The 25677-nt window shown below is 37.0% G+C and overlaps 1 protein-coding gene across 5 annotated transcripts in view; it reads right to left on the reverse strand.

The window, feature by feature from the left end:
* Positions 1-5746: 5746 nt before the first annotated feature.
* The window catches only part of LOC106068052 (serine/arginine repetitive matrix protein 2-like), a 138954-nt gene continuing 119023 nt past the window's right edge, over positions 5747-25677 (reverse strand). For 4 of the 5 annotated variants that reach the window (XM_056006825.1, XM_056006824.1, XM_056006827.1 and 1 more), the window contains 18 exons: positions 25466-25599; positions 23739-23858; positions 23346-23607; positions 21863-22281; positions 20213-21077; positions 18659-18859; positions 17665-17809; positions 17437-17547; positions 16007-16187; positions 15660-15790; positions 15204-15276; positions 14182-14262; positions 13658-13844; positions 12803-12915; positions 12101-12464; positions 11238-11401; positions 10443-10755; positions 5747-8369 (listed from right to left, as the gene is read on the reverse strand). In XM_056006825.1, coding sequence (XP_055862800.1) covers positions 6925-8369; positions 10443-10755; positions 11238-11401; positions 12101-12464; positions 12803-12915; positions 13658-13844; positions 14182-14262; positions 15204-15276; positions 15660-15790; positions 16007-16187; positions 17437-17547; positions 17665-17809; positions 18659-18859; positions 20213-21077; positions 21863-22281; positions 23346-23607; positions 23739-23858; positions 25466-25599 — 5309 coding nt within the window. In that variant the 3' untranslated portion in view covers positions 5747-6924. The remainder of the gene's footprint in view (positions 8370-10442; positions 10756-11237; positions 11402-12100; positions 12465-12802; positions 12916-13657; positions 13845-14181; positions 14263-15203; positions 15277-15659; positions 15791-16006; positions 16188-17436; positions 17548-17664; positions 17810-18658; positions 18860-20212; positions 21078-21862; positions 22282-23345; positions 23608-23738; positions 23859-25465; positions 25600-25677) is intronic. The other variant, XM_056006826.1, reaches the window with a different exon arrangement.

Here is a 25677-nt window from a genome sequence, read left to right on the forward strand (position 1 = left end):
ACATTCTTATCTTATCTTATATAATACAGACGTTACTTCAAAAAAGAAGATGATTACGTCCTACGCGTCATGCATTTAGTCATGCATATTAACCAATGACTTAAATTCTGCCAAGTCACTGGTTTTCCTGGCTAGCTCAGGCAACCCATTCCATGCTCTAATAGCACTAGGGAAGAAGGAGTATTTGTACAAATTTGTCCTAGCATATGGGACGAGGAATGTGCCTTTATCTTTGTGTCTTTCAGAGTATTTTATTAAATTTTGTTTTTGTATTTGAAGATTATGGTTCAGTGTTTTATGTATGATTGCTACTTTACTTTTGAGCCTTCTGTCCTGAAGGCTTTCTAAATTTAGTGATTTTACTAAAGGTGTTACTCTAGTCAAATGTGAATATTCGTTTGTTATGAATCTCACTGCTCTATTTTGTGTCTGTTCCAGTTTCTTAATGTTTTCTTGAGTTGAGGGGTCCCAAACGGAGGATGCATATTCTATTATTGGCCTAACCAAGGTTAAGTAACATTTTAGTTTTATGTTCTTATTTGATTTATAGAAATTTCTTTTAATAAATCCTAATGCTTTGTTTGATTTTTTTGTAGTTTCATCAATATGTGGATTCCATGATAGTTTTTCATTTATTATAACACCTAGGTATTTTGCGTTTTTAGTCTGTGATACTGGTTTGCCATGAATAAGATAAGTGGAATTAATTTGTTTTAGTTTTTTTGTTACTCTTAACAACTGACATTTTTCTGGGTGGAAAGACATGCTCCAATTTGATTCCCATTTCTGTAATTCATCTAATTCTCTTTGTAAAATATCTGTGTCTTGTGTTGTTTTTATTGTTCTATATATTATGCAATCGTCTGCAAATAATCTGACTTTTGTTCCTGAACTAATGCAATTTGGTAAATCATTTATGTAAATTAAAAATAGTAGTGGACCCAAGACTGTACCTTGAGGTACACCTGAGTTTACTGTTATCGGTGTTGATTTAGAGCCATTTATTATTACAGTTTGTTCTCTCCCTATCAGAAAGTCTTTAATCCACTGATGCAGTGGACCATTAATGCCGAAATATTTTAATTTTTTAAGCAAACTATGGTGGTGAACTTTGTCAAAAGCCTTAGAAAAATCTAGTAAGATAGCATCTATTTGTTCACTATTATCTAAACCTTTTGAAAAATCATCAATTAGTCCTATTAGTTGTGTTTCACATGATCTATATTTCCTAAAGCCATGTTGGTATGGTGTGAGGACATTATGTTTGTCTAAGTGGTTTATGATGTTGCTACATATTATGTGTTCTAGGATTTTACATGTGATGCTGGTAAGTGATACTGGTCTGTAGTTTTCCTTCTGTTTACAAAGCTTCTTTAGTCTATTATTAAACCAGCATTTATTTATTTTGTTTGATGTGTATTTAGTTGGTATATGATTTTCTATTATGCTTTTAAGATGGTTTTTAATGAAATTCCAGAGGTCATCGACTGGTTGGTTAATGTCTTTTCTAATAAGAATGTTTGTTGAAAGTTTAGTGCAGCTTGGTGTAGTTGTGTTAGGTTACATTTATTCCAGAGTAAGATTTTTCTTTTGGGTTTTGTATTGGCTACTGCTTTTATCTGACTGTGTATTTTTATGATCTCATGGTCTGATAGACCAGGGATAATTTCATAATCAACTACTAATCCAGGTCTGTTGGTTAAGAAGAGATCTAATGTGTTGTTTAATCTAGTTGGCTTTTTAATGATTTGATCTAAACTTAGGTTGTGTAAAGTTTCTATGAAAAGCTCATTTATGTCCTTAAGGTTTTGGTGTTTATCTATGGTTAGTGTTTTCCAATTTATATCAGGTAGGTTGAAATCACCCATAATCCAAAAAACTGCATTTTTATTTGTCTCTTTAAGTGTAGTAATCTGATTACATAGTTCCTGCATGTATTCTAAACTAGAATTTGGTGGTCTGTAAATGCTGCCTATTATTAGGGATGTTGAGGTGGTATTAATTTTACAAAATGTTGATTCTACATTTTTTGAGTTAGGTAAGGTAATTTCTTCTGCTATAAGAGTGTTTTTTATTGCTAAAAGAACTCCTCCATGATTATCAGCCCTATCTTTTCTAAAAATTTCATAATTACTATTGAAAATTTCTGCATTATAAATTTCAGGATGCAGCCAAGTTTCTGTTCCTGCAATTATGTCTGGTTTCTCACATTCTAATAAAATTTCTAAGTCTGCTGTTTTGTTCCTAATGCTTTGAAAATTTATAACTAAGGTTTTAAGGTATTTTGGTATTACTTCTTTAGTAGGTTTGTTTAGTGAGGCTGTTGTATTAATTTTAGTAGATTTAGGTTTAACAGGAGTGGATCTGGCTAGTGGTTGGTGAGTTTGGTTCGGGATGGTGTTTAGGATGTTGTATGGGTTAGAAGTGTCCGCATCAAAGGAATCAAACAGTCCTGATGTAAACTGAGGTAACCCACACGGTACACAGTGCCATGATGCGTCTTTGTTGCCTAAGGCATAATACACAGGTGTATTCATATGGAGACATGATGCATGGTACCATTCATCGCAGGTGTCACATTGAATGGCTTTCTGTTTCAGGGTGCATATTTTTTTGCAGATGTTGCATCTATTGAGGCTGTCCACCCAAGCTACTTAAATATGATCATATACAGCGAAAGAAAAAGAAAAACTGGTTGCCCCCACAATATTATATACAAGATTTATTTGATGATCTTGCGAAACAGAATAAAATTGTGTGGACATAGATCACTTTAAATGATTTGAAAAATAAAATATTTATTTTTTTATGTACCTACTTAGCCCAAAGTAATCATAATATAGTACTTAGCACCTAGGACTTACACTGTATTAAAAATATATTGTACCTGGCTATGCACAGATATGTTTTTTTTAATATGTAAGTGCAAGATTCTGTTCAGTGTTTTGTACTTTTTCTTTCTTTCCTTTTCAGGTCTCAGTAAAATTATGTAACAGCAGTCATTAGCAACATTTCTTTGCTTTTATCTTCATTTCTTTCCACCAGCACTAATTTTCCACTACTCTTTACTAGTTGTTTTTAATTCCGTCTCATTATCTTGTAGATCCTTTGAAATATAGTTTCCTTTTACCACTTTAAGTTGTCAGAACATCAGTTGCTGTTAGTGTGATTCCTCCCTAGCTTGTTCTTTATACAAAAAATCTTTTGTAATTTTAAGTTATGTAAAATAAACTCTTGTGCAGATGATTTATTATATTTAATATACTTGGCTACAATTTTTGTGTTCACCTGTTGGGGGTGGGGGTTAATGTAACTGGGAGAAGGGTTTCAGTGCTCGCTTAGGGAGCTCAGCAAACACAGCTCTCAAGTTGTGATTCAAACTCGAGCACGCTTTTAGGTACCCAAGCCAAACATCCTATAAAAAAGTAAAATTTCCCTTTCAGACTATGCAGTCTATAGAGCAGATGATGTAAAGGTCATCTTTTTCTGTGGCCCACGGTGAATGAGGGTGTCATGTGGCCAGCACAACAACCAACTGCCTTTACTTTTCCCCAACTAATGTCAGGTACCCATTAGAGCTGGGTGGACTCAGAAGCGCCCTGAAGATCCGGAAATTAAAAATTCCAGTCTTCTGGATTCTAACCCGGGACCCCCTTTTCCCAAGCCAAGTGCTTTACCACTCAGCCACAGCGCCTCCAATAGTTAGATTTTTTTTTCAACTAAAAGTGTACATCTGAATGTTTTTATTATTTTTTTTTGAAACAGTTTCTGTTAAGACAGTCATGTAAGACAATTGAGATCTTCAGAACATGCCAGACAAGTTCCGGGCAGTTTTAGCTGCCGTGTTGCTTGTCTTGCTAATCGTCCAACTGTGTGAGTGTGTGAAGGAGTTCCCCTACAAGCGATACACCTACAGGAAGAAGCGAGACGACAAGCGTTACAAGTCGGCAAGACAGCGGTGTGAGATGGAGGCAGAGTGCCAGGGACTCTGGAGTGTGAAGCACACGAAGTGTATTCGCATGTGCATGTCTGAGTTTTGCTACAATGAACTTTATGGGGATGATGAGCTGGAAGAAGGAGAGATTGATGTCCGGTTGAATTCTTTTAAAGGTTGTCTAAGTCAAGTGAAGATAGAAGATTTTTAACATGTGACTTGATATATTAGGATATCGGAAGATTGCTGTGCAAGGGAGAGAATGCATTATAATTTCCTTTAACTTAGAAAAACTTACAAATCATGATGATCGGACACATGCATTTGATTTGGTTTACTTTATTTTCACATAACTAATTTCTGCAAATACCGTAGTTTTAGTTTTTGAATAATTAATTAATTTTATGAGATATTAAAATTTTTGTTTCGATTGTAACATTTTATTTTAAACAATTTGTTTCATCAATAGTGTTGTTATTATCTCAAAGAAGTATGCAAAATCATTAGGTCAAAAAAAAGTGCTTTACCCTATCTTCAAAGATTTGCCTGTGCAGGTGTTCATGTTCACCCAAAAATTTTACATTAAAATTTTCAATAAATTGTTACTCAGGTGGTGGGGAGAATGCTGCTTTCTTAGCAGAACATGTCCATATGTATCATTAGTGTTGGAATACATAGGTGTATGTATGTGATGCTTAATCTCTGGATAATACTGAACTAAGGAAACAGTGATAGGATCAAACTAAGAATTTTGTTTTCTTTAAATTGGCTAAACTTCAAACATTTGCTTTGCAAGCGTTGCAATATTTTTGTAGTAGTTTATATTGGCAATAGTTTTTTATTGAAAAACATCTTATGCAAATCAAAAACAGATTTAAATAAAAAATATTTTATTATTTTGTTGCCTTTAGAAGGATATTAACTTTGCAGCTTTCCAAGGGCCATCATTATTTATCTGTGAATCTGACCCAGGAGATTCAATAGTTGTTCATGTTTATTCACCATGTATTAGCTGTATTTATAAAGAAATTTTATGCATACATGTTGCTTTTGTGTAAATTTGGCTGGTTTGTAATAAACATTTTTTTTTACTATCATTTCTTTTCTGATAACTTTTATTTTTAATATTATGAAACTACTGTGAGTTAATATGTTTAGAAGATTAAGATGTATCTTTCTAGCTTACATCTGATAACAAAAGTAAGTCAAAGCAACATTGCAAAATAAAAATATAATACCCTAAATTCACTAATATTTGTGATCATAAATCTACTAGGGGATTGTGTAGCCTGATCAATAAGCTGCCTGCTCTTTATCTAATAGATGTCGTGACCTATTAGATGCTAGGCTCACTTCCAATCTGTCAGTCAGGTCATGGTTTTAACAAGGGGATTAAAAAGATTATAATAAGAAGATTATAATTTTTCAAGTACAGGCAAAAGAGATATTCAACTATGACCTAGACAAAAGAGATATTCATCTATGACCTAGACAAAAGAGATATTCATCTATGACCTAGACAAAACAATGTTGTAGTAGAGCAGCTGTTGTATTCAACTGGAACAGGGGTTCTCAACCTGTGGGTCGCGACCCTTTGGTGGTCGATTGACGATATGCCAGAGGTCGCCTAAGACCATCAAAAATATGGATTGCATATTGTCTACTCTTCTATTGCTGTATGTGAGTGTGTGGGGGGTGTCGCGGCAGAGCGGGGGATTGTAAAAAGGGGTCGCCGAGCATAAAAGGTTGAGAACTGCTGAACTAGAACAAGACACTGAGGATGTAAACAAAAAGGTGTAAAAGTTCAGAGTCTAATGTAAAGAACATTACTTTATTTATTTATTTTTTTTTTTTTTTTACAAACAACAGAAGACCAAGTGCAACCACTCTAGTTAACTAAAATGAAAACAAAACTTGAAATGTACAACTTGGAACTGATTTAGATGATGTAGAACTAACCTTAAAACAACATAAAGAGATGATGTCTGATTAATCTTAAAACAACATAAACAAATTGACTAAAATGTTTAACAGTCCCCCCCCCCTCCTTTTTTTTTTGTTTTTTTCCAAAGCTGAACCCAGATTGTCTTTACGAATATCCCCCACACTATAAAACATGTTTTTCATTCATGTTTCAATAGCTAAACATGAGTAATAACAAGATTCATGACTAAACGACAACATCAAAGGATCAAGCTACGATGCAAGACATTTTAAACAAAAAGATACGACAGAGAAGTAGAGTGGCAGTCCAACGGAAGGATGGACAAAATGGACTCTAAAACACAAAATGATTTAAAATAATTTTTTTGTTAACATTTTATTTCTCAGAGACAATCAAATAACACACACACACACACACACACAAATCAACAGCAAATTTTAAAACAAAAATTTAAAATAAATTTTACAAAGAAGTAAAGACAATTTTGGAACACGTTGACAGGCTGCGTCAATATGTGTTGTTAGTGTCTTTGAAGTGCTTCCAGATTCAGACAGGATTAGGAAATCAAAATGCTATATTCTACTCAAGATGGTATGATCAAGTCATCAAACACTCAAGAACAAAACAAAGTATTTCAGAGAGAAGTCAAAGCACTATAAACAAGAAAATGAGCTTTAACTCTTTTTCTCCTAACTGACGATACCAGTGTTGATTCCACCAGAATGTGGTAAATAATTACGGAGAGAAAGAGTTAAGCCCTGAAGTTGATGAGATTTTCTGATGGTTGAATCTCAAGTTTATGTAACTAAAGCTCTTTAAACTTAAGAACTGCAATACATTATTTCTTACTTCCTTGACATTGCTCTCTATAAATGAATAATTATTATGATAGAAAATGACATTATATTGATAGGTAAACTAAAAACAAACACAAGCACAAAATTTGATTCATCATTTCAAGTCTTTGACATGGTAAAATGTTGTGATGTGGCATTAAGGTATGAGCACAAGCCAAATAGATTGAACACAAGAAAAAAAAAGTATTTTACATTTCATCGTCGTCTGACAGAGTTTCATACTTTGAAGAGAGGAGGGGGGCGGGCTCCTGGTCACGAGAACACATAGTGGTCTGATCTGGGTCTCGGATCATGCTGGACACCACTGGCTGACTGCCAGATGAATAAGGGATGGAGGGGCCAGACAATGAGGTAGTGGGGCCACTGTGACTATCAGCATGATCTGAGCTAGAGATGGAGCGGGTTGCTGCTTCATCCGCCATTCCAGAGTCTGGGCCTGGGCGGGGACACCTCCACTGCTGGGGGTACAGGTGTGCGTCTTCCCCATCACCTGATCCTTGGGTCACTTCAGACCCGGGCATAGAGTCACTTGACTGAGTTGTGCTGTCCAGTCCACTGACCCTTGCTCTCTGCTTTGGTGGCTTAGAGCGATCAGAAGAAGTGGAACTGTCCACACCTTCACCATCTTCTCCAGATTTGTCTGGCCTTGTGCTGTCTACTGATGAGTGCAGCCCGGAGCCAGGTTCGGCTTCAACACTACTGACACGACTGCCAAACCTTGATCTTGGCTTTGTCGCTCCTTCCGACTGAGACAAGGTGTCATAAGCTTGAGCTTCACTTTTATCTCCTGTTTTCCCTTCCTCCAAAGAACCCTGAGTATCAGGGCCTTGCCATGAGCCTTTACCATCAGAGCTATCCACCTGGCATTTGCGTGCTCCACGACCTGATGTGGCTAAGGCCATGTAGCTGCTTGGTGTCTTGCCCACAGGCTCATCATCTGTATCATCTGGGAAGTCATAGGCAGACAGGCGGCCAGTTTTATCTCCGCTGCCAGGCTTGTGTGAACCTCTGGAGGTACTCTCTGGGGGACCAGAGCTGGGAGAAGGACGATCTCTTGAGGAAGAGCTACTGGGGTGAGGGCTGGGCTGGGCAGACTTGTTACCAGACTGAGAAGGGATAGTGGATGAAGGTGTCGCTGGTGAGGGCATATCTTCCGGACGCCCTCGGGGTCTCACAAGGCCTCGTTTTCTACTATAAGAGGGTACACTAGATGACGATGGCGACAAAGCTGGGTCATTATTTTCAGAAGCTTGACCCATTCTGTGATATGGCGAGCTATCTTCAGACTGATCGGAAGATTGAGCAGAACTAACGCTGTGGCTGTCTTGGGAAGAAGAGTTGGAGCTCCTGCTGGATGGCTGCTCCTGTGGTGAAGTGCTCGTTGCCATCTGGCCAGGCATCTTGCTTGACGACGAGGACAAAGGAGACGCCATTGAAGTAGACAAAGAGGGGGTGGATGACGTGGGCTTGTCCCCTCTACCCGACCTTGGGAGTGAGGCAGTGTCCATGTTTTCTCTCAGGGCCATTTCAATTTTGCTCTGCACAACATCCAGGGCTGAGACCATCATAACACTCTGACTGGGAGATTCATTGAGTCCATGTGAGGAGACACTGCTCTCTACCAGAGGCACACCTAGTAGTTGTGAACAGAAAACTTTAGTAAGAAACACAATACAAACATTGGAACACAGTCACCTCAGTTCTCTTGTAGATTACAGACTTTCCTTTTAAAAAGATCATTACATCCTTTGCACATCCATGTATTAATCTAGTCATTTCAAGTCAACCAAGTCTAGGTTAATTAAGGCTTCTTGTGTCTAACAGTAATTCTATTAGATTAAGTTTTTCCTTTGTTAGTTTTATGTATTATTGTATTTCAATACAGCAATCTCACTAAATTTATGGCTATCAGGTCCTATAATGCATTCAGACTATACACAAGTAAATCCTTATTTTACCTATCACAAGCTCTCTTGCAGCAGGTTTGGGCTAAGTACAGGTAATAATCTTCATTTCTGAAGGAAAGTTGGAAATTCACCAAAACAAGAAAGAATTCAGACAATATGCACTAAAACCATTTTTTTTTCCTTAAGACTGCAGTAAAATGTTAATCTTCATTTCATTATTTCTATTTGCAAAATCTTTGAAGTCAGCTGGTCAATAAAGAACTAACATAGATTTGAATTATCTAAAATATATACATATCTGACTACTAAATACAAGTAATAATAATGGAATGGCTTATTCCAATCCTATTCTGACATTCAATATCAAATGTATAAAGTAAAAATTTCCCCTTTCAGACCTTGCAATCTATAGGGCAAATAACAGAAAGGTCATGTTTCTGTGGCCCTTGATTAACAAGGGTGTCGTGTGGCTAGCACAATGACCAACCACCTTTACTTTTCCCCAACTAATGTCAGGTACCCATTAGAGCTGGTTGGACTCAGAGGCACCCTAAAGCGAAGCAGGCCGTTTTGGCGCCGTCGTTTTGGCGCGAAGGTCGTTTTGGCGCGAGCCGTTTTGGCGACGGGACGTTTTGGCGCGAAATACATTATGTACGTTTATTGTATTATTTCTTTTAAAAGAATTATTCATATCTATGTTTTGCATGAGTATTTGTGTTAACACATATTTTTCACGTACTAAATGTAAATGTGTGTTTGTTTTTCACATCATTTTCTTTAATAAACATTTTGGCTTGTGTATGTGTGTTTATTAAGAGGCACACTTTTATTTTCAAAAAAGTTTTTTCAGAAATTACTTTAAAATTAAAAACAAAAATCGCGTGAGAGAGGGGAGGGGTGGAGGAAAGAGTATATACAAGGAGTGAAATGTGAGCAGAAGAGAGGGGGCGGGATAGGTGTCACATGTAATGACCATTCCCAAGGAGGTGATCGCCAGACTCATGACGCCAACGACCAGTGCTCGGTGCTGGTCTTGTCTTCATTTGTTTAACTCTACCTGCGTCAATGCGAGATGTGTCATCCAAATCACCCCTACCCAATTTCTCAAAATATATCTTTTCACGTTAGAGTTTGTACTGACCACATTCCGTGTCTTGATCTTTACTATGTGTGGAGTTGTTGTCGTCATTCAGCGTACTAGAGCTTTAGATGTTAAAATGGTTTTTGTTATATTAAAGTGTGACACTTAGCTAGTTCGTATATTACACTAATGTCAAATAAAAAAAAAATCTTTTGGAAAGAAATCCAAAAATGTCATCCAGTGCGATTAGCATGTCATTACCATTCAGGAATCTGACTTATTATAGACCTATATTCATGAAATAAGCAAAACCTTTATAATTAAAAAACAACAACAATTCACTGAACGGTGTTAGAATTCATACTATACATACAATATTATGGTAGAGTGAAATAAACATTGTTATAAAAGCTACGTGCTTATTAAATTATCGTCAAATGATATCTCGCGCCAAAACGTCCCGTCGCCAAAACGGCTGGCGCCAAAACGTCCCGTCGCCAAAACGTCGGGGCCAAAACGTCACGTACCGACCCTAAAGATCCCTGAATTAAAAATCCAATCTTCACCAGATTCAAAACCAGGACCATTCAGCCACAGTGCCTCCTAATATCAATATATAACTCAAATTAAAATCACCTAAATCTCACTATTTCTTCTTCAGCAGGCTACTCAGCACAAAAATTTTAAAGGGAAATAAAACCAGAAACAGATGTATCACCTGATGTAGCAAATGGAGCCTCAGCAACAGTTTGGTGTGAAGACATGCCTCCCTGCTGCTGGGGGCTGCGCCGCGTGTGGAACATATGGTGCTGCTGTGGCTGAGGGGAGCGTGACTGGTCAGAGCCGCCTACCCTGTCCCCTGAGCCACCCTGGGGCAAGGCGTGCAGCTGGGAAGGGTGGGACGGCGTGAAGCTGGTCACACTGGACTTGGCTAAACTGCTGGAGGATGAAGAGGAAGAAGGTGACGAGGAAACAGAATCTGTCTGGCCAGGAGTAGGAGTTGAATGAGTTGGTCTTTCTCCTATACCATCCTGAAATGGTCAAACACACGAAATAGTGAAATAAAAAAAATAATCATCAAAGAGCAGCAGTAGGACCAATTTATTAAAGTTTTAATTTTTTGTTTTCACTTGGTCATCAACATAGGTACAAAGAGATCTCATGATAAATGCAACACAGGACTTATTATTACTGTTGTGTCACAAGGTATGGTTTTAAATTAAATTATATTTGACTATGGATGCTTTTTAGATTTTAAAAGAATCATGTACATCTTGATGAGGAACTCCTTTTTTAAAAATTCTACTAGAAATCGTTTGCAATTATATATTCCATAACTTTGTTTCCTTTTGTTAATTAAAATAATTAAGTTATGTCCATTGACTACAAGTGAGTAATCTGAAAGTAATTTCATTTATATGGTGTACATATATTTGTTACAATAAAATCTGTGTCCATTGACACTTCATTAATCTCACATTAATTAGCACTATAGCACACAGTAGAAGCCTACCCATTTCTTCCAATTGGGGGAGGGTCCTCCTTGAGTAGTGGGGATGCTATAGCTCCTGGGTCTTGAGTCAGACGTTGATCCAACCATACCAGACTCAGAAACGGCAGGACTCCTTCGCGTTTGGGATGCATCCATAGGCTCACGGTAGTCAGTTGTTGAACCACCTGTGGAGAGAAAATATTTCAACTATTAGAATCAGATTCTGAAAACAATATTTTAACACTGTGTGCAATTATGAAGTTTCACAAGATTAGTCCTTGAAAACAACAATAAATCACTTCTGTTTCACTCTCAGTCTAGTGGAGATTGTTCCAGTTATGATTAAATGGTGTTGAAGGTTGGATAATCCTTTGATGGCAGTACATTTTCAATTATTAGCTTCTATCAGCCCATAAGGCATAAAATGAATTTTTAGTTTTAGCAGGAATTACTGTAAGATGGTTTTATCAATATTTGAAAAGATATTCACTTAGAAATAATAATTTTCTCAATATCAACACATTTCATCCACTACTTACTTAATGCAAAGGTAAAAGTCAAATATTAAGCTTGTTGGCATTTTTTTCCAACAAGGTCATTAGCGCATGTTAGTGTAAATGTGGAATGGTGCGAATGCGTGTTGAAAGGAGAGGAGAACCAAAAATGGAGGAATAGAAACTAAATAGTGTTTATAGTGTTCATGAAGATTAAATTAATTATAAACTATGACGTTGACGTTTTGTGTTGATATATTGTTAAAAGAGTCTCTTCATATAACAAAACGTAACAGTCATTAAAATCTGAAACTCATCACATTGGGCTGCCAAGTACAAATGAAACCAGACAATTAAAAAAAAAAGCCAGTGTTAAAATGTGTTTCTTACCCACGCTATTAGAGTCCTGAATCAGGGCTAAAAAAGAGACGTTATTCATAGATCTTGAAGTGTGGCCACCCTGAGCTCCTGGAGGCTTGTTGGAGTCGTAGTCCTTACTGATGATAGCATCGATGTGGTCACCCAAGGTCATCATGCTGCCCCCTGTCTTGCTTGGTATCATACCCGCTGTGCCTGGAGAGCTAACCTGACTCCCAGCAATAGGAGAGGTATGTGGGCGGGGCTCAGAGTCATTGCTTGAACTTCGACCCCTCGGGTCAGGCCCAACATCACCACTTCCCCTTGACCTACTGTCCATCTCCTGCCTGCTTCTGCTGTCCACTTCAGGGTGATGGTCACTCTGTTCTCTCTGTGACTGAAGACATGAGACATTTAATGATTAATTGTTCTCATACTATAGCTACAAAAGTAGCTGAGTTACAATACAGGTAGTAAGTAATTCAATCTATCTATATACACCTAATGACGGATGCACTTATTGATGAGGCTATCAAAGACATTATAAACCTTTATTCATCAGACTTCAAACAAAGAGCAGTTCTAATGACAAAATCTTAAGTTATCAATTTTCAATCCTTTCTTCTTTAATTACACCTAATTATATATATATCTTCTTGTACATCTCTAGGCCTACAAGGTACTTAGAAAACATAAGCATCTTTGTAAAGTAACTGCAATGTGGGCAACACTTACAGGAGAAATATACTTGGGCTTGGAGGCTTGTTGCTGCTGCCTGTAAACCATCTCTGGCATCTGTTGCTGCATGCGCTGCTTGTGCTCCATCTCTGACCTCTCCATCTCTGGGTCTGTGGAGAATCAAACAAAAGTCAGATAAACTTTCAGTCAAACTTTTATGTCAAACTCTCAGTCAACTTTCATGTCAAACTCTAAGTCAACTTTCATGTTAAACTCTCAAACCTTCATGTCAAACTCTCAGTCAAACTTTCATGCCAAACTCTCAGTCAAACTTTCATGTCAAACTCTCAGTCAAACTTTTATGTCAATCCTTAATCAAACTTACATGTCAAACTTCATAAATAAATATATATCACATATTCTATCCAAACAAAGAGCCATCCATTTGCATTATCTGAAAGGCCTGATGAAACTGACGATGTGCCAGTGCAATCTTGTATTTCTCTAACTTCTAACCCCAATTCCTCAATGCTTGAGATGGTGTCTTTGTCTCTCACTGGTAAAGACTTCAGGAAATCCCCCACACTTTGTTCCTGTGTATTCATTGGAATACGACTACTTTGTGTCAGCAACACCACCTGATAAGAGAATGTGCCTCTTTGGCCAGCAATGTTGCTGCTTAAATTTAGCTGTGTAGGACACTCTCCACTTAATTGTCCTTTGTCCATGATGTCAGACAAAAAAAAAAAAGAGACACTTTTGTTATCAGTACTGAATGGCAAAACAAATACATGGGGAAAACGAGGGATACATGGTTGGGTATCTTGTGGCCACTGGCTTGGTTGAAACAAATAATAAGATGGGACTAAAGAAAAGTGCTAACGTTTCCCCAAGTTCTTCATGAAAACTAACCTCTCCTGCTCTGTTGCTGGTCCATCATAGAGCTGCTTCTTCCCCTCTGGTCGACTCCTTCTAGCATGCTGCCACCTCTACCCCTCTGGTCCACAACTTCCATCTGCTGCCGCCTGACCTCTTGGCGCTCCATCTCCCTCTGCTGCTGCTGCTGGGAAGCATGGTCCATTCTCCTCTGCTGCTCAAACTGTGAACATACGAGACAAATACTCATTTCCCCCATAAAAGAGAGGATGAACAAAAAAATGAACTAAATAAAGTATGGTAAATAATTTTTTAGAATAAATTGTATCAATAAATATCTTCAAAAGTACAGAACAAAAACTAAATTATTGAAGACATCACTACACTGGCATAACAATATTTTATTTATTTAAAGTACCTGAGAGAGTTCATTTCTTTATTAAGTTAGTTATACCAATTGCTGTTAGTCACATATCTGTTTGAATTATGTTTTCGTTTCCCACTGTTAATTTGCACTAACAAGTTACTTTTATTTCATTATATATTTTATATCTCAATACCTGCTGTTGCTGGCGGGCATCAGGTCTGTGATGTCTTGAGTCCAATGTATCCATTCTTGATTGATCTTGTGCACCCCTTGCCTGTTTTGCAGTAATGTGTACAAGTATCAAGACAACCATACAGATATTGATTAGAGGTTAGCAAAGACACTACTGACACTAAGAAAATTGGATATTTGTTTTGTTTTATGTTTCAGATGTTCCTTCAAACTAAAGAGTTTTACATCCTAGCCCCAACCTCCTGTAGGATATATGGCAGCCAGCAGGGTTTGAACCTGGGACCATTAAGATGACAGTGCAGAGCAAATACCAAAATGACAATGCATCCCTTCACTTGAATGCCGGATAGAATATCTCTAAGAGACATTTTTTTTTACAAAGGTAACCAGACCCAAAGGCCATCAGATACATTTGGGACATAAGGACTACTGCTATCTGGGATTATCCATTATATTTTGATTCATAGCCATAAATAAAAGTTTAGCCAACAGAACTAATGAAGTACATTTACTAAGGGATTGAATGCTATTGGAGCACACACACTAAGAAACACTTTTCACACAATTGACTGTCAATGTTCAATCTTTGAATTTCCATACAGAACATACAAAACACACCTTTCAAATAATACACACAGCATAAACCGTGGATAGACCAAACGCATGAGACAGACAACATATCAATAAAAGTTTCTGCCCCTTAGAATAGCCAGAGTTAAGGTAGGTACCCCTCCTTTTCCAGACTTAATCCTTTATGGGGCAGATAATGTTAAGCTCGTTTGTTTCTATTACCAACAGTTAATGAGTTTGTCATGTGGCCGGCATGACTGATTGCCATTACTACCCTAACATATGTCAGGCACCACTTAGAGTTGGCTTAACTCAGGGGCGGCCTAAAAATCCTGAGGCTGAGTATTCCAAGTTTTTCCCACATGTAAATATGTGTTTCAAAGTCTAAACAACCTTATCGGCAAAACCTGTTTTTCTAAGAGATCTAAATGTCGTAATAATTAGTCCACTTACTGAATAGCGCATGTAATGGTCTGCGGCTCTGCTTTCACTTTGTGAGGGATCTGAAGTACCAGCAGCCATTTGACTAAAAGAGGAATAGAGTCAAGAGGTTAAATTTGTATATTTCCTTTACCAATCAGGACTAAATATTAAATCTGTGAGGATGCCCTACGAAATACTCAAAAAGAACAAATACATTTTTAGAGAGAGTAATTATTCTCTTGAAAGCATTTATCAAGATACAAATGATTTAGTACTTAACAAATTAGGATAAGAATTAGGTAAGGTGAAGACTAATTAAACAAAGGATTTTGTGATAGTCCTTCATTGCATTTAGCAATGAAACACATAAATAAGTTGGTTTTTTTTAAATAAAAAATTTGGTAGACATTGTAAGACTTTATACTTCACTGAAATGAGTTTACTAATCCTAACCACATTTCATGGAGAACAAACCATAAAGCTTACCGTCCAGGTGAAGAAGCTGGCTTTCCATGGCCATCATCTGATGGGGTCTGGTTAATTTGATGGATGATTATAGCATTAATGAGTTTGTCTGCCGTCATGGCCTTGCTAGGGTGGCTGTGACTATTGGGCGGCTAGAAATGAAGAAACACGAGGCAATATTAAAAAAAAAGAGTGCATAACTTGGTAAGTCTTGAAATTACAAACTTTGATTTTTTAGTTACAACACTCTGCATGAAGCTCTTAAATAGTATTGACTGTTTAATGAATGATTACATGCTTATATATCATAATATATATAACAACAAGATAGTTAATGTAAGTCACTAAAAGTAATGTGTCATCCTGACCTGTGGTGAGGAGCTCACATCGTCTCTCTGAAAGGCAGACAGCAAAATTGTGGGAGCATTCTCTCCAGCTGCACCTAGTTGCCTCTTTACATAGTTCACATCCGTGAGCTGCCTCTGATTCTGAAGGGAATCCTGGCGCTGCCCATCTGAGGACGGCATGTCACTTCTGCGGAGCTCTCCTCTAGAAGACAAATAAATAAACCATGATGCAAGCTATTCTTCAACTTCAAAATCAAATTTAAAAAAATTATGTAATTTGATTTCTTTGTCTAAAATTAATGTATTCTATTTCTACATCAAGTGTATGGAAAACATAGAGATAATGAATAGTCAAGTGTGTATTATCTACTACTGAGTTGGCAAAATAGTTCTGTAGTTCACTTGCCATTGAACATGAACAATTGATTTCAACTGAGTTTATAGAGTTAGAGAAGTTAAACACATTATTACAAAGAAGAAATTATGATAAAGTATAGTCAAGTGTGTATTATCTACTACTGAGTTGGCAAAGCTATTCACTAGCCATTGAACATGAACAATTGATTTCAACTGAGTATATAGGGTTAGAGAAGTTAAACACATTATTACAAAGAAGATGAATTTATGATAAAGTATCCTATGTCTGCCTGAGAAAGTAAAAAACAATCAAGAATCTGCTTAGTCTTTTGAAACATATATATATTTTATTGTCTAAATATCAAACAAAATCTCAAGCTATATAATTGAGGATTAGCTCAATCTTTTTTTTTACTTAATACACCAAGTGGTATGTGAACTGTGTCACCATAAAAAGCTGAATACATTCAAGGCTCTGATTTTCTTAGCCTTACTTTTTTTGAAACAGCAACACTTTAAAACACCAGCTCAAGAGGATCAATCCTGAAAACCAGCACTACAAACCCATATGCTTTTAGTGGACATTTGAGGTATCTTTATACTAATATACATTCTATTGACAAACTTGTTGAAGACAAGAAATAATGTAGCATAACTCCCAGTATTTTTAAAAAAAGTATTCTCAGGTTTCTTGTAGTTACCTTCGTATAAACGCACCTATGTAAATAAAAACTCCTAAGAAATAACAATAATTTAAAATAAAAACAAACCAGCTGAAATTGATTAAAAACCTAAAACAAGCATTTTTAAAAAACTTAGCTCATCAACTATTATTCTCATTTTATATCTGCAGTTTTTCGTTTTATGTTTTCTCTTAACTGATTTCATCTCTTTTTTTTTCTGTTTATAATTGCTTTAAAAATACAAGTTTCACTTTAATTCAGAACTACTGGAGCACATATAGCATCAATCAATTCAGTTCAAATATATTTAGATGACTGGAAAAAACTGAACAGTACAAGACAATGTGATGGTCCACGTCACTCTGCATGATGAGTAGCAGATAGTTAGAGTAAGAAAAACTGGTTACTAACCCAGGGTAATGGTCTCTACTGTCAGGCCGCTGGACAGGATACATGGACTGTGCAGGGTGAGTCTGGTGGGACTGGCTGATGGTAGTAGCTATACGGCGATCTTGTTCTTGTCTGTAGACAGAAAGCTGATTATAACAAAACCCAGCATTGATTCAGCGTGTAATAATCACAATGATTTTAATGATAGTGCTTCCAGCTGGTAGAATTGAGAAATGAAATCTACACTACCTATTGAACTGCTCTACATTTTCATACTGTCTTTGTTTCATCTGCTCCCACTGAGACGGTCTAGTCATTTCAGGCTTGTAGGGCCCCCTTAAGTTCGGGGACAGTCTACGAGACTGGTTGGGGTCTGTGGGCATGTTCAGCATTCCTGGAATAAAAAAATAAAAGGTTTGTCATCGACTGCTAATTGAAACAATACATTTGTGAGTCATAGACCAAGCAAAAGTAAATATCCACAAGTTTATAGAAAATTGAGCATCCCCATCTATGGAAAAAAATTATTCAAACATTATTTTAAAAAAATAGAACAATTAAAAAGAGCATCAAAAACTTTACTAAATACAAAAGTGACTTCTTTATCAAACAAACTTCTCAATGTGAACATTCTCTTTCTACCCTAATAGAATATGTTTCAACCATGTCTTTTGGTATATGTTTCAACCATGTCTTTTGGTACATATTTCAACCATGTCTTTTGGTACATATTTCAACCATGTCTTTTGGTATATGTTTCAACCATGTCTTTAGGTATATGTTTCAACCATGTCTTTTGGTATATGTTTCAACCATGTCTAATGGTATATGTTTCAACCATGTCTAATGGTACATGTTTCAACCATGTCTTTTGGTATATGTTTCAACCATGTCTAATGGTACATGTTTCAACCATGGCACTGCTGGTAGGTAGAAAAACTGATACCTATCCAAAGACCATTTCTTATTGTCAGCCCACTAAAAGTGTAGGCAAATAGGATAATAGATTTATCATGCCCCAGACAATTAAAGAGATCTATAGTCAACCATAATTACATCCACTTCCTCAAAAAAAAATTAAATACAAATATCTATTGTCCAGTCATTAAAAAATATTCTAAACACTCTTAAATTTATGACAACAGTTTAGAATAATAATATTTAGAATAAATCTTGACTATTGACTGGTACTTTTATTGTTGGACTGATAATTATTTTCAGTACATAACTAAATATGACTAACTTGAATCCGGTTGTCTAGGCGACTGCTGACCCCGCTGCTGTGACATGCTGGTGCTGTCTGCCATGGCGCTCTGGACTTCAGATTTGTGCTCCGGGTGATGAGGAGGCCGACCAGTTCCTGTCACAATACTGGGCCTCTGGGGCGCCATTGGGTCCAGGGTTAGTGATGCTCCCATTGGTTGACCAGGCATACTTCGTCCGCCTGGCAAAGAAACTATTCACATTTAAGGAGTGCTATACAAAACATATCAGAATATGAATTAAAATAATGTGTGCTTCAACATCAAAGAATCAACAGAAGAAAAGAATCCTTTGCCCAAAGGGTTTAGGATTTTTAAAAAAGTAGATACTGTGTATGATTTTTTAAAAATATATAACAGCCGACCTGTCTGATAAATGCCTAGACTTTTTATTATTTCATTAATACATAGTTATCTTATCTCTCAAGTTGCAGACATTCCTTCAAAAAAGATGATTTCATCCTATGCCTATTCATGTGTTTACCTAGTGATTAATTTTTTAATGAATAAAAAAAAGTTGAAGAGAGTTAACAACTATCTATTTAAAGTTTAAATAAAGAAAAAAAAAAGAATTGAGCAAGAAAAAAAATGAAGAAAGAAACTGTAGACACGAAATTAAATTATCTCAACACAAAGTGTAGAGGTAAATGTGTCAATCATTGACTGAATTTGTATCATTCCTTAGAACATTAAAAAAAACATTGACTAAACTAAACTGAAATAATTCTATTTGATAAAACATTGACTCGAATCTATGTGGCTCCATGAAATGTCAGGGTGACAAGGAATAAACTTGCTAGTTTGTTTTTGTCACTAAAAGGCTCACAGAATGGGACTACCAACAGACGATCCTAATAAAAAAATGTTCTGCATTTATTTTTTTCAATAACTTTCAATGGCTATGACAGTTTTCAATCAAGATGCAAGAATTATTTTATTTCACTCAATTTATCTCTATTTTTTATTTTATTAATCCAATTTCTTTCTCTTATTTACACAAATTTACCAGTCTTAAAAAACAACAACATAAATTTAAATACAAACTTTATAAATACAAATGATACAAAAATACTTTGATTCTTTTCACTTCGATAATCAATCAGCTATGTTTTTATAAGGGGAAAAAAACTTATCTAAGTGCATCCTACTCAGCACTAGTACACATTTAAACCAATTATTTCCTTTGATAAAAATCTGTTCAATTATATGAACCAAACATACAATTGAAGGCCAAAGAGGATGATAAAATACAAAAAGAGAAACTAAACATAAATAAAGAAGACTTGGATGGCTAGTTTATCAGTAGCATACAATTATAAATCTATCATAGGTCTCATATTACACCAAACACATTACAATTTTGGTAAGAAAAATCTTTAAAATGCCATCCTTTTTTATCTGATGACATTAGAAGGCATGTGCAAAGCATCATTTTACAAAAACTTAGAAATTTCAAGAAATGAATCTATTAGGTATTGTTTCTATAGTTAGGACATGGATTGTTTCTATAGTCTACTGATTGTAAGTAATAGCACCTTGTGACCAGGGTGAGGGCTGAGGCTTATCTTCTCTGGAGCTGTGAGGTGGAGCTTTGACGTGGGAGTCACTCTGTGAGGCCTGATTTCCCATCACATACATCATTCCTTGGTTGACTACCATCTGATGTCGAGAGTCTACAGGAGGTTGGACCGGACGCTGACTTGAAGCATGTGTAGGGTGTTGGGCAGAGGATTGTGGGTGGCCTGGATCCCGGCCCCCACCTCGGGGGGATAAGCCTTCTTCCCGTTCCTTCTGCCCACGGGGCATCTGTTGGGCAGTAAGGTAGTCACTCATAATGGTGGCTCTAGAACTGTTATAGGGCTGAGTCTGCTCCTGGTAGGGAGGGTAGCTAGAGTTCTGAGGATATTGGCTCTGCTTGCCATACACTGGCTGGGTCTGCTGATATGGGCTTCGTTCGTACATGCTAGACTGTCCATGGCTGGGGCGATATCCAGGATCTATGGATATTCTTTGAGAGCTCTCTTGGCCAGATGCATTCACACGAGCCATTTCTCTCACTGGGGTGCCTTTGGTGATTGAGCCCTGCTGGGCTGGTGGCGGGGCTGGCTGGCGAACGATTCCCGCCATAGGGTGAGCAGAAGTACCCCCAACAGGGTGGTGCGTGACAGGGGTTCCATGAGTGATGGAGCCACGTACAAGTATGGGGGAAGTATTGGGAGGAGAGCGGACTTGTTTCGGTGAGGCTCTTTGTGCACTGCTTGTTATTAGAGGGGGTGGGGGAGGAATGCGAGCTGGGGAGTAGCGAGATGGATCCATTCCATGGGAGTAGGGTGATGAACTTTGAACTCCTCTGATACTTGGCGAAAGTGATCTTGAATCCACCAAGGACCTTGCGTCACTCTGAAGAAAAAATATAATCTGGAAATTCAGCACATCTATAAACTGAGTATCATTTATAAACTAATTTTTATCTTATCGTATAAAATACAGACATTAATTCAAAAAAGAAAATAATTACGCTCTATGCGTGTCCCTAGGTCAATCAAGTCATTTATGTTAATCAATGACTTAAACTCTGCCAAGTCATTGGTTTTCCTGGCTGACTCAGGCAACCCATTCCATGCTTTAATAGCACTAGGGAATCAGCCAGGAAAAAATGACTTATAGAGTTTAAGTCATTGATTAACATGCATGACTAGATTGACACATGAAATGCTTAAGATGTAATAACGTCTGTAATATATAGAATAGTGTTTTATGTATAATTACTAATTTACTTTTCTGTCTTCTATCCTGAAGGGTTTCTAAATTTAATGATTTTACTAAATTTCATTATAAATCTCACTGTTCTATTTTGTGTCTGTTCTAGTTTCCTAATGTTTTTTTGAGTTGAGGGGTCCCAAACAGAGATTGCATATTCTATTATTATTGACCTAACCAAAGTTAATTCTTATTGCTTTTGGTGCTCAGAAAGGGAGACGGCATAGTCATACCATACCAAATAGCATTACAAAATGTTTTATATACCACTCAATACATCTGACTTTGCCACCTATTAGAAAATACTTCTTACTAGTAAAATTAAGATGAATTATAGAATGATAAATATTTCCCAGAGAACAATCTCTCCTTTCATTTAACTAGGTTCCTTAAACACTATAAAATACAACAATAGTTCTACTCACATTGACGGTGTTGTACATGGAGGGCGATTTATTTCTACTGTCTGGTTTGTGCATCGGCTTAGCAAGATCTTGGACAGCTGGATGTGTGCTCACGCTCTGGGCATGGTGCGAATGGGCAGGGGGCGGAGCAGCCATCTGCCGAGTAGGCTCAGCCGTTGACCTTTGGTATGTATCTACTCGAGAACGATGCGGCTCAAAGTCCCTTGGGTCACCCTTGTACCCATGCGGTCCTTTCTCCAAAGGATCACTTCGTCGTGAAAGGTCCTGAACCTCCATTTCCCTGTCAGACGGCCTGGGTATGGTGTAGTTCACTAGACTTCCATTTCCTCTCTCCGGCATCTGGGGAGGAAGTTCCCGCTTATCTTTCCTCAGATCTTGAGGCGTGGGTCCTCTAGAATGACTCATTTCCTGTACCAGTCCTGAAGTTAAATTAACAAGAAGAAATAACTTAAAACCAAAAACAGAAGTACAAAAACTTATGAATGGTTGATTTTTAAATAGAAATAACAAATCAGTTTGTATGTTAACAAGTCAACATTCTGGCTGGCAAAAAGTATAACTCCTTGATATGGTAAAAGAAGAAAGCTGAGCTGGTTTAGTCTTATTGCAAGGCAAGACTCTTTGCCAGAAGACATCCTTCAGGTTACAGTGGAGACAGCTTGAAGAAAGAGTCATCCAAAGCAAAGCAGGATGGACAACATGAAAGAATGGACCTCTCTCTCTCTTGATATTCTAATGACATGTAAGAGTGATGGATTAAGTAACACGAACCATGATAACAATCCTATGATGCAAGTCAAGGGACAGATAATGATGATCAAAAACAACATTTAAATAACCAATAGTTTTTCAGGAAAAGCAAAAAAAAAAAAAAAAAAGAAAAGAAAAAAAAAATCAAAATAAAGAAGAAGAAATTTTCTAGAACCTCCAAGAATCAAACAATCTCTTTGACAGAAATTGAAAGGATAAGTCCAATGATATTGTTAACAAGAAAAAAAAATTGAAGGTTTCTCATAATGTCTTCAAACAATGAAAAGGATTGCTTGGCATGAAGCCCACTATCAACCAGGACACACAGAGAGCTCAAGAAAGAAAAGCAGCTCCAGGGCATGCAGAGAGCTCAAGAAAGAAAAGCAGCTCCAGGGCACATAGAGAGCTCAAGAAAGAAAAGCAACTCCAGGGCATGTAGAGAGCTCAAGAAAGAAAAGCAAATCCAGGGCAGGTAGAGAGCTGAAGAAAGAAAAGCAGCTCCAGGGCATGCAGAGAGCTCAAAAAGAAAAGCAGCTCCAGGGCATGCAGAGAGCTCAAAAAGAAAAGCAGCTATGTTAGTGTCAAGAGCAAGAGAGATAACTAGCCAGGGGTTGGATTGTTCAGCAACAAAGATTCAAGAAACACAGAGTTTTCTAGACAGAAGGAACAATGTTTATGAAGATAAACAGAAACTAGTTTGAAACTCTGACAAATTTTTGTGTGAAAATCTTACGTCTATCTTTCGCTGGCTGATTTGTTGCTGGGTCACATAAATTTCTTTCAATCGCAGAGTTGATCAGGTCCCTGACACAGGCTTGCTTTCTTTGACCCTTTCCAGACACTGAGTGTGGAGAAGAGGTCATTCGACTTCCTCCGCCCTCTGAATGAGCACTAGACGGACGGGGGGAAAGCCTGGTCTCAAGCATTTGTTCTGGCAACAGGTGATTTCCATAGGAGGGAATTATTCTTTGATAATCCATACCTGGTGCAGGCACCTAAACAAAAACAATAGGTTTCTATATTAATTTTCAGTTATATTTATTTTATCAACAAGCTCACATCACAACATTTCAATAAGCCATTGCAACAGATAAACTATACATGTTTGAGATATTGCACTGCGTACTTCTCTTATGACTGTGACTTCACTAGAAGGTGGTCGGGCCAAGCCAAAGACTGGAGTAGCTCTGACCACTGTAAGTCCAGATGATGTCAGGGGAACAGAGCCTTGTCTTGGGACATTGAACTACAAGACAATCAAGTCAACCATTTAAATCACAAAGCAATCAAGTCAACCATTTAAATCAAAAAAAAAATCAAGACAATCATTTAAATCACAAAACAAGTCAATCATTGAAAGCAATACACACATTTTTTTTTTAAAGCATGATTTTAATTTTTTAATGAAATTTTCAAAAAGTTTGTTCCTGTTTCAGAGAAAAAAATTATGAGCACATTTTTCCTCTATCAAACACATGCAGTTCAACTCTCAACAATCAATAAAAGTTCATTTTTTTAAAAATGATGAGTGCTTGTGGGATGTAAGGCTATTAGCTACCTATCCAAGGAGCTCAAAATCAAATTCCAACTCAAGCTGAGCTGATTTTACTGAGCGCCTAAAGCCAGCAGGGAAACCTTCTCACAGATATTTCCCCCCCCCCCCACCCAATGTTAGAGCATGAAAGTTGCGTTGTATAAAAGTTGTTGAAAAAAAAAATGTGGAAGATTTAAAGCTGTTTTTTGGGGTTATGAGTCAAGCATGTAGACACACCTATAAACTAAGATAACACTTGATATTTTCTTTTTAAAGAGCAAAATTTATTTTAAACAAAACAAAAAAAAACAAAAAGAGGCCACACATCAACAACCCATGTTCAGTGTAATTTGTTCTAAAAATGTCTGTGACAAAGTATTTTGTTTTTTTCATTGCCATCTATGACAAAGAGTCAGAGGAGAACAAAAAATATGCAAACAATTATTTGAAACTGCTTACAAGTAGTAATCAAAGGTATCCAGTCTTTGTTGACACCTTTCCATGTTAAATGTAGTTGCTGCCCTCTATACAATAGCATTTGAGTCAAAAGAATAGAAGACATGTCTTTCAGTCAAAAGTTTGTCATAGCATTATAATGTGATATCTACTACTGGGACACAAATTTTCGTACATTTTTTCACAAAATCTGGTTTTAAATTTTGTTTAAAAACAAGCCAACCAATGTTCCTCTGAAATTTTGGACTTTCATTAATCTGTGAATACAAGTTGGGTACAATTCAATTATGTGGCTCTTACAGATTTTCTTCTTCTTCTTCTAGCCAGCTTTATTGCTGCTGAGCTGTGAGCTCTTTTGCAGACTGTGACAAGGAAAAAAAGTGTGCTGTTTTCTTCAGAACAGATTTTCTTCAAGGATGGCTGATTGAATTAATATGCCAAACTGTCTCGACGAGGAAGAATTCTATTAGATTTTTATTTGTTTCAAACTTTGGTGCTATTCTTAGATTCAGTACTACTAGCACAAATGAATACCAACTATTCTACAAATTGTTGTGAGGTCTCCAGCCTTTACAAAGGTAACTCAAATGATTCAAACCCTGCCTGTTACAAAAACAAGAATGTATTCTATGACCCTGAGAGGTTTTGAATGAAGATGATACTAAGAACTCTTAGAGAATTAAATTTCAATATGACTTGAGGCTCTAATAGTGGGTTACAGTAACCATTAGTCATGAGAACACTGAAGAACAACCATTAGTCACCAGCCATATGAGAGTTTTCTAATGTCAAAACATACAGAGGTATGCAAAGAGCCACGAAAGATGGCCACAATGATAAATGCTGGCAGTTGACAAACTTACAGGTGAAGGTACATGTCCTCTGGATCCCTGGCCAAGTCCAGATGATGGCGGAGTGTGTCTATGAGTTATGTCGAGGGACTGCTGGCTGTAGCTGCCAACTACAACACTACTCAGGGAGCTAGGTCCTGGAGGACCTGAACAGAAAGACAAGGTTGTTAACATTATTTCATGTAACAATAGCCTAGTCCTAAAAAAAAACATTATTTAAGGAC

The sequence above is a fragment of the Biomphalaria glabrata genome, chromosome 12 (genome assembly GCF_947242115.1).
Source record: "Biomphalaria glabrata chromosome 12, xgBioGlab47.1, whole genome shotgun sequence".
Lineage (NCBI taxonomy): Eukaryota > Metazoa > Mollusca > Gastropoda > Planorbidae > Biomphalaria > Biomphalaria glabrata.